Source organism: Elgaria multicarinata, chromosome 21 (assembly GCF_023053635.1).
Source record: "Elgaria multicarinata webbii isolate HBS135686 ecotype San Diego chromosome 21, rElgMul1.1.pri, whole genome shotgun sequence".
Taxonomy (NCBI): domain Eukaryota; kingdom Metazoa; phylum Chordata; class Lepidosauria; order Squamata; family Anguidae; genus Elgaria; species Elgaria multicarinata.
Window position 1 is genome coordinate 12,056,579 of NC_086191.1, and position 9,160 is coordinate 12,065,738.

The 9,160-nt window shown below is 45.3% G+C and overlaps 2 protein-coding genes across 3 annotated transcripts in view; both read right to left on the reverse strand.

The window, feature by feature from the left end:
- The window catches only part of CAPN1 (calpain 1), a 36,768-nt gene extending 34,699 nt beyond the window's left edge, over positions 1 to 2,069 (reverse strand). The window contains exon 1 of one of the 2 annotated variants that reach the window (XM_063146167.1): positions 1,931 to 2,069. The gene's annotated coding sequence lies outside the window, so the exon portion shown is untranslated. Of the gene's footprint in view, positions 1 to 1,659; positions 1,680 to 1,930 lie in introns of those variants that run through there. The other variant, XM_063146168.1, reaches the window with a different exon arrangement.
- Positions 2,070 to 3,497: 1,428 nt separating this feature from the next.
- SPDYC (speedy/RINGO cell cycle regulator family member C) lies at positions 3,498 to 8,236 on the reverse strand. The gene is made up of 6 exons (XM_063146279.1): positions 8,020 to 8,236; positions 7,135 to 7,193; positions 6,711 to 6,796; positions 5,491 to 5,662; positions 4,716 to 5,010; positions 3,498 to 3,796 (listed from the first exon to the last, which is right to left on the reverse strand). Exons 1-6 carry the CDS (start codon positions 8,234 to 8,236, stop codon positions 3,735 to 3,737), a joined length of 891 nt encoding a protein of 296 aa, XP_063002349.1. The 3' UTR covers positions 3,498 to 3,734.
- Between the last annotated feature and the right edge of the window lie 924 nt (positions 8,237 to 9,160).

The window sequence follows — 9,160 nt, forward strand, 5'->3', positions numbered from 1 at the left end:
TATATATTTCATAGTCAATAGCCACTGAGAGGCCATTCTGCCATAAATCTGCTGGATCAGAGCAAATATCTCTCAAGCCCAGAATCCTTTTTTTAACTGTGGACAGTCGGACGATTCTTGGAAGCCCACGAAAAGAGCGTGAAGGCATCAGAGCCTTTCCCTTGCTGCTTGCTCTGCAGGAACTAGTATTCAAAGGTATACTGCCTCTGAATCTGGAGGATCCATTGATGCTTCTTGTCACTGACTGCTGCTAGACAGCGTACCCTGCTAGCAATCATTGCTAGAACTTCTCCCTCAGTCAGTTTTCCCCACCTGGTGCCCTCCCATGCTGGTGTGGGGATTATGGGAGTTGTAGTCCAACACATCTGGAGGTTGGGGAAGACTGCTAAAAGTTAACCCCATGTGGTGTGAAAAAGCACTTCCAATCAGCTCAGCCGGGTGACCCAAAGTTCAAACATGATGAAGGTGGAAAATTCTCTGTCACTTACACCACTTTTGTTCATAGTTTTTTAAACTTCCAGCATGTCCCTCACCCGGACATTTCCTTGCTAAACTTACTGTGCAATCCTAGATATGTCTACTCCGAAGTCACACTGAATTCAAAGGGGCTTGCTCCCAGGTTAGTGGGGACAGGGTTGCAGCCTAAGAAAATGTGAATGGTTTGTACTTTTCCTCGTAAGCAAAGGTACAGGATCATCCTGGCAATTGCTTCCCCAACACCACCTATATCGTATTGACCCATACTGCTTAGAGATTTTGTTATATTAAGCCGCATGTAAGTGCTATGAACAAATAATTTGGTTTGCCTTTTTATGCACTTTCCCCAGCTCTCTCTGCAACAGGAATATTGCAGGGAATAAGCTTCATGGATTGCCACCATGCCCCGAACATGTTGGATAATGCAATGTGGCCTTTATCCCCACTTCTCCAGGTTGCTTTCCTAGCTCAGTGTCTTGAGGCTGGGTGGGTGGCAGGGAATGTCCCAAAAGCCTTAAAAAATAGTGCTACAAACTTCTTTCTGATTTTGCCCCTTAAAGGTGCAATCCTATGCACGTTTGGGCAGAAAAAGCACTCCCAAGTTACAAATACTTTGTTTAAAACACACCCACACCAGCACTGTTTAATTTCAAAGAGCCTGCACTGTTCAAGCCACTGTCTCCCCCAACCTGGTGCCCTCCACATCCTTTGGACTACAATTCCCAACACTGTACATCAGTGGAGGAGGCTGGTTGGAGTTGCAATCCAAAACATTTAAAAGGTGCCACGTTGATTTCCCTAATCTAGTGTGTGGGTGGATAGGGGGCTTGGTAGTACCTCCCCAGCGCCGACAGGGAAAGAAACGCCTCTCTACACATGCTCAGAGACTGTCTTTTCTCTAAGCTTTCCAAGAGACAATCTTCCAACGTGCTCTGGCATAGGGTTTCTTGCATTTGTTTTTATGGCGTGTGGTGCTGCTCTGATAGCTCCGCCCGCACAGAGCGACTCATAAATGGAAGAAATCAATAACAAACGATTCAAGCCACACACATTCCGGGTTAGAAGCCCGAAGGAAAACAGGTCCAGGGGCTGAGCTTTGGCTCGGATTTAGCCGTGGAGCAAAGCTTCTCTAAGCGGAAGAAGTTGGGAGTCACGCAACTGTGCGGGATCCCGATTCCTTACCCGCTCACCCCATAAAACATGGGGCCAACTTGAGGAGAGGAGGGCCCGATCCGTCTCGGGCCAACTTGAAAAGGAGAAGGGGGCAGCCCAATCCGTCTCCAAGAAGGGTAAGGGGAGGAGGGTGGGTTGTGTAATAGGCAGGCATTTTTTTAAAAAAGTAAAAAAGTGCAGCTCTCTTCTCTTCAGTCACTTAAGCTCAACCCAGCTGTCTCCAAACCTCCAGGGGTTTTTCTTTCCCTGCCGCCCCCGGACGATTCCCAAAGCATTTTACCTGTCCCCCGAGTCGTAGCTTCGGTCTGGCTAGGCGTAAAAGCGAAGGCGATCTTTGCGGAAGGAAAGAGCAAGAGGTGAGAGAGGGGTGGGGAGGGGGGAAAAAGGAGGCAAACCCAAGCAGAGGAGGGCGCAGCTTTGCTCCCCCCCCCCGCCCTGCTGTTGCAGCTGCCAATTCGCAGCGACTCCTCCCTGCCAAACTCCTCCTCCTCCCTTCGCCGGGGCGTTTGCCAAAGGAGGAGAAGGAGGAGCACCCAAAAACGAAACGCACGACCCAGAGCGGAGGGGATCCCGCACTTGGGAGGAAGAGGCGAGCTGGAGGAGGAGGAAGAGCGGGGAGGGTCGCAGCGTGGCAAGGGAAAGGAGACCCCCCCTCCCTTCCCCGGCGACGGGGAGGGCGCAGCTAGGAAGCTTGGCTGGCTACCAGTCGCCCCCTGCAATTGCGGCACCGGTTAAAAACAAAGCAGGGCTTCCTTCTGCCGGCGCCTCGCTGCATTTTCCCCTCTGCATTGCAACATCGCGGGGTTTGCAGGCGGAGAGAGACGCAGGCAGGCAGATAAGGACTTGGTTCCCACGTAACAACTGAGGCGGAGTTCGGACGACACGCTAATCAACTTGGGGGGGGGGGGAGAGAGAATAGGAACAGAATGGGAAACAACCGTTGATTTCCTTTGAACTCAGCCAGAGAACAGGGGAGTTGACTATGGGTTGTCTTTCCATCGTGGGTTATCCTTCTGTGCAAATCCTGCACTGTGGCTTAACTATGGGTTGTGAACCACAAATACCCAGAGCTACTTGGACTTTGCATCTTCCAGCAGCAACATGTCAGGCATGGTACATGTGCCACATCTGAGACCAGCCCAAGAGATAAAGGTAGATCAGTTGGAAAATCCAAATAGCCCCCCCCCTTTTTTTTTAATCAAACATGGGTCTCTCTCCATAGGTCTTTCAGTGTAAACCAATAGGAATTGGTTGGCAGGAAAGGGCTCTCAATTTGTTTTGATGTTATTTCCCTGTGCCTTCCTTTAAAAAGTGTCGTACATTCTGCTCTGGTCTGTTGCTGAAGCACTAGATGCTTTGGATTACAAGGCCCAACCAGCAGGGCTGAGGGTCAGGAATTATGGGAGATATAGTCCAGAACATCAAAGGGCACAAGATTGTCTAACTCTATACTGGTGACCTCCATGCAAGGCTACTGTAATGCACCCTAAAATTTTATTTTAATAATCTTTTGCAAGCTGCTTTGAAAGCCTCTAGAGGAGGGGTGTTAAACCACAAGCCCGTGGGCCAAAGCCATGTCTACATTTGCTTTTTTCCTACTTTCTCCCTATCCATTTTCCTTGTGTCATGTCTTTTAAATTATAAGCTTGAGAACAGGGACTGCCCCATTTCTTTATTGACTGATCTGTGTGCTTCTCTGGCAGCCTTTTCAGAAGAAAAGCAGGATTATAAATGCTTATTTATGTTTGTGTATGTATCTCTATATGTATGTATATGTGTGTGTGTATGGGCCACAACTGGTGGACCAGAATAAAATGACATTAAGTATTCCAAAAATAACCCTGAAGTAGACATCTTTATTAAGTGTCTGTCCAGCTGGCACATTTGGTATTGCACAAGTCATACTGGAACCTTTTTTTAATATATACAAATCCAGGTTTTGTTTTATGTCCTCTCCATGAACAGGAAGGTAAAGTGCTTAATAAATAGGTCACTGTAGATGTAGACTAAGAACATCCAATGAATGCCATTCCAAAGAGGGAAATAATGTATCGGTTGAGGGGACCTTCTTTAGACATCAGACACTACCCCAAGAATCGCCAGTCTTTGCCTGTTCCGTCTGCTTCCATCACAGGTTCCTGTAGGGCTGTCCACCAAAAGATATAGGTTGAAACCATACTGTGGGGGCATTTAACGGCTATACATTTGTCTAGAAATAATCATAATATTGTCCAATTATAGATGATGAATCCCTTGAGGACAGCAATATTCTGATAGGGGTGGAGAGTGTTGTACCCCCATAACAGAGCATGCTTTAAGTCACATATTAAAAGTGTTAGTAAAGTTAAAGGGGAAGATCACCATGTCCAGTCCTCATCTACACAAACGCACACTCCTGTGCCAGTCGGTCCATGCAATCTGAATTTTGATACAATACAAGCGAGGTTGGAGGTGCAGCACAAAAGTAATTGTGGCGCATATAAAGATGCTGCAAAAGAACTCGCAGAGGAGGGGAAATATTTCCTGGTATTTGGTGCTTTAACAGAGTTTCTCGTCTTTCCAAGTGAATGTTTGCAAGAAAATGCATTCTCATTATCCACAATTAGTTTTCTTTTTCCTGGAAGGTGGAGGGGAGAGATTCTTGGCAGCAAGACAGAATCGAGAGTGACTGGAAACATACCAAGATGTGTACAAATTACCTCTAGCGAGGTTTCCCACTCCTTCATGAGGGCAGAGGTCTTGCCTTCGGCTGTCAGGTTCCACCACCCTCCTAAAAAGATTACCCTTCTACTCATATCTTCTTGGATTGGGCCCGTTACATGATACTGATCTAGAACTCTTTATCAAACCCACAGAGGAAGTTCCACTGCCTTGCTGTAATCGGAAATCTTGCTCAACTTACATGTTTTCATACATTCAACATTTCAGATCTTGCCCTGCTTACCCCAAATAGGAAAAGACTGTCATAAATTCAAAGGTGAGCGTTTTAGTAAGAATGTAGGGATGGGGAGTGCCATAAATTAAATGACTTCCTAAAGCCGAAAGGTGGGATTATTAGTACTTACTCTGCATGCTGTAGTCAGCCTTTGGATCCAGCATCAGCAGGGAAAAGCTGCTTGGATCCCGGTTCAACACTGTGGAAGGCAACAAGTCGCTGGCAGGAATATCACTCGCAGAAGAGGTTATTTCAGCATCCTCTTCTACCAGATCAAACTCGCAGAGAAGGCAGACTGGGGGCGTAACACCAGGCCCTCTGGGGAAGAAGTCCTCTTCATTCCTCAGGTAACTCCTTAGCGCCCCACTGTGGTGGATGGCTCGTTCGCGGGACCAGGCCCAGTGAGACGGCTCCCTCAACATTATCTAGGTAACAGGAAGCTTGATAGTCACAAAAATACAGAGTACCAAAACCAGAAAAATTTGGGGAAACGGAACACTGGGAGCTACATGAGGCCCAGGAAGAGCACTGCTCCATCTAGCTCAGTGTTGTTCCTACACTGCCTGGCTAAGGTTTTAGATGGGTCTCTGCCCCAGCTCTCTAGAAATGCAAGGACTTGAAGCCGGGGCCTTTTGCATGCATTCTACCATTGAGCTATGTGCCTTCCCCAAATTTCCTTCAACTATTTCCTGCCAATTTCTTTCAACCATCCCAATCTATACCGCCAACCCCAAGATGCCAATTCTTGCAGGTCCCTCGGCAAGATGGGAGATGATTCTGCTCTCCCCACCCACCATCAGGCCACCTGACCTATAATTATATCTATTATTATTAATACTACAACTACGACTACTAGAATCTCTCCAGAATGAACAGAATGGAAAGACAAACTAGCTGCAGCTAACCTCATCACAGCATCGGCGGCTAACAAACGCTCTGTATTTCATTTTTGCCCAAAAGCCGTCCCGCATTTTCAGGAACTCTGGGAATAGCTTCTTCCAGTTGTCACCAAGCGCCCAGGGGAAGATCTCATATTTGTAGTCTTCTGTGTCTTCTTCCATGTCATTTGCTAGGTACCTGCATTTAGGACAAGGGAAACCATCTGGAATTCTTTCACAAAGAGCTTTATCACACCAGCATTATACTGTGCAATCACGGCGAATTGCATGCAAAGGACTCTGAAGTTTTCCATCTTATAATCTGCTTTTATTGTCAAGTACTCCCATGCATCCTGCTTTAATTGTGCTATAAAAGCAAAAGACTCGCCGTATTTTGATACTAGTTTTCGAGTGTATCATCCAAGCGGCCACTGGGGCACAGGAGCAGGATTTGAAGAAAAGTTAAACAAATGCTTACATCTGCTTAAGCTTTAAAGATAAAGACATCAAAATTGGCACTGTAATAGATATTAAGGAGAGCTTTAAGCATACCAAATTTGAATCAGTTTGGATCATCCATTGATTTTTAATGATTTTTTTACATTTCCCCCTTAAACCCATTTCCTGGTATGCAAAGGATCTTGTAACAACAACAATGCCGACAGCTTAGCACTGTAGGGATAATTCGAGGGAAACAGGTACGTGGGATGAAGCTAAAAGCATAGCATCATCTCCCAAGTAACAGAAAGAGTTAGCGGGATAGATGTGCCACCTTAGGGGTCACAGTTTTATTCACGTTGTTGTTGCTGTTGTTGCTGTTATCATTATTATTATCTCTCTTTTGTCATTCATGGCGGTTTTTTAGATGTCCTTTTACTGATTCAGGAATTTCCTGACTATTGAACATGTTTTAAGTATGACTGGATGTTGGTGCAGATGTATTTTGGTAGGCGTAAAACATGTTCAATAGGAAATAACTTCTAAACAGACATATGTAGGATTGTGCAATAAGGCCCACTGAGTGCAATGGGACTTGTACTCAGGTAAGACTGCAGCTTTAGCTCACTGCAAACCTGAAGGTCTGTGAAGTAGTTCGCCTTTTCAGTTCACGAGACCTGGAGGGCCTCAACTGCCCCGTTAAACACCTTGCTTGGTAAAATGAATGGTGACATGGATTAATTCCCAACCTAATGAAACCACCAATTACAAGTCATCCCCAACCCAACTTACATCCCCAAGAAACTTACAGAGCTATGAAGAGATTAATCCGTGTGTATTCTCTTGTATGCAGGCCAGCACGCTTGAAGTACATCATAGTCATAGCTATAAGATACTGAATAAGAAGGCTAGCGTTAATAACGTCTGTTCTAGACCACAATAGTAATTTAAGAGATGGGGGGGAGAAATTATAAGGAGGGTAGAAATGCCATGCATGAGACATTCTTGAAACAGAAGCAAAGAGTCAACAGCTGCTTCCAGACATTACCAACAAGAGGCATTGTCTAATCTGTCTTTTGCTCCTTAACAGATTTTTTTTCTGCTAAGAAAAGAAGGTGAGAGAAAACATGGAAGTTACGTTGAAGATGATATACGTAAATATTAAATGCACCATAAGACTTGCTTGAGAATACCATTTTGTTGAAATACTGCTAAGTGCCAGAGAAAACCTACCTTATCTGAGATTCTGTAGCACGAATCCATTGATAGGAAGTCTTGTATCAAACCATCCTCTGATGAGAGAGGAAGCAAAGCAATTCCATGTTAAACATATGGGGAAGGGTGGCATTTCAGGATCAGATGCTTATTATTATTATTATTATCGTCATTATCATCATCGAGTTTGGTATGGCCCCTGCATCACCTTGATAGTTACCTGGCCCTACAATCCATTTGTTAGACACCACTAGTCTATAATAAAGTCCATGCCTCCTACTAGAAAGGCTCCACAGTTATGTGAAAATTTTAAATAATACGCTTGATCCCCACTTCTGAAAAACCATTCTATTTTCCTTATCAGGAGAGAACTGGGCAACCATTTATCACACCCATTTCAAAGTTGGTAGGGCTGCTAGGGGACAGAGTGAACGTTTACTGGGATACTGCCAGTTTCTGCACCAAGACTGGCTTGGGACCTCGATACCTGAGGGAGCGCCTCTCCCTATATCTGCCTGCTTGAGACCTGAGATCTGTCGGAGGAGCCCAACGCAAGATATACACTACGCTGGGACATGGGAGAAGGCTTTCTCTGTGATGGCACCTTGGCTGTGGAATGCCCTCCCACTGGAGTCCCGACTGGCTTCATTTCAGCGCCAGGTTAAGACATGGCTTTTTAACCAAGCCTTTGATGGCTAAATCCACCAGCCTGCACACTCTCTTGTTTTAATACGATATTGGTTTTAACATGTTTATGTTTTAGAACTGTATATTCTATTTTATACGTATGCTTTTATTTGTGAGATCCTTGTGATATAGGGCGGGATATAAATGTTTTAATAGATAAAAATAATTAAATAAGACAGCGTCTCCTAACAGCACCGTAGGTCCCAAGTATCTCACCCAGGAGGTTGAAGAAGGCTTCTTGTTCTTCTCTGCCAAGAAGGAAGAACGGCTGCGAAATTTTCAGGGCTGCTGTGGAAAGCTCTCTCTCAGGCCCTTGCGCACTACCGCCGGATACCCCAACACCCTGCATGTTGTGCCGCTGCTGTTTTGTGCTCCCTGGCTTCACCCCTGTGGTGACCGCAGGAGGGACACAAGCGCTCTGGTTGTCTCTCATTGTTCTTTCCGAATGGCGACAGCAGAGGCTCCAGAATGGCCTTTCTGGAAAAGAGGTTTCTGTATCAACACTTGCTATGGCATATGTCTATACTATAGGATGCATCCAGACAGGGGTCCTAGCACTACCGATCAAAAGATATTGTGTAGCTATTCTACACAATACATTTCTATACCACCCAGAGAGCTCCGGCTATTGGGCGGTATAGAAATGTAACAAATAAATAAATAAATAAATAAATTCCGTCTTTCCCTCCCTAAAAGGATTTTTTTGTGGCAAGAAAAAAGAAGAAGACAGAAGCAGCAGCAGGAAGACACATCAGGGTTGCAACTAGAAGACAATCATTTGAAAATTTTTGTGAACCGTCCAGAGCGCTTCAGCTATTGGGTGGTATAAAAATGTAATAAATAAAATAAATAAATTTGGACATTCCCCCTGTCCTACAGTGAATAAGGTGGGATGGATTCACAGTAAAACCTTCATCCCTTTAGCACCCGCATAAACTTTACAACACAATAATCTATTAGTCTTTAGTGCTACAAGGCTTGTTTTGGCTGCAATGGTCCCGAACATCTATCCCTCTTTTTAGGACAATGTTCCCTTTCTGTCTGCTTCACAGCTAGTTAAAAAATAAGCTGTGTTGCGATCAGGGGTAGGGAAAAGGAGGGGAGAAATTAACGTCACTTGTTACCACGTTTCAACCCCTCTCCCCAACATACCGACCTGGTTCACACAACACGGTTGGGTCTTCATGGGTTATTTAATCCATGATGAGCCGCAGTGCATGCTGGGCATGTATGCAACTGCTGTTTGCAATATTCAACTCCCAATCGGGGGCTGTGCCGTGCTGTGCGAACCCGGCCACCGTAAGTTAATTCATGGGTTATTTAATCCATGATGAGCTGCAGTGCATGCTGGGCATGT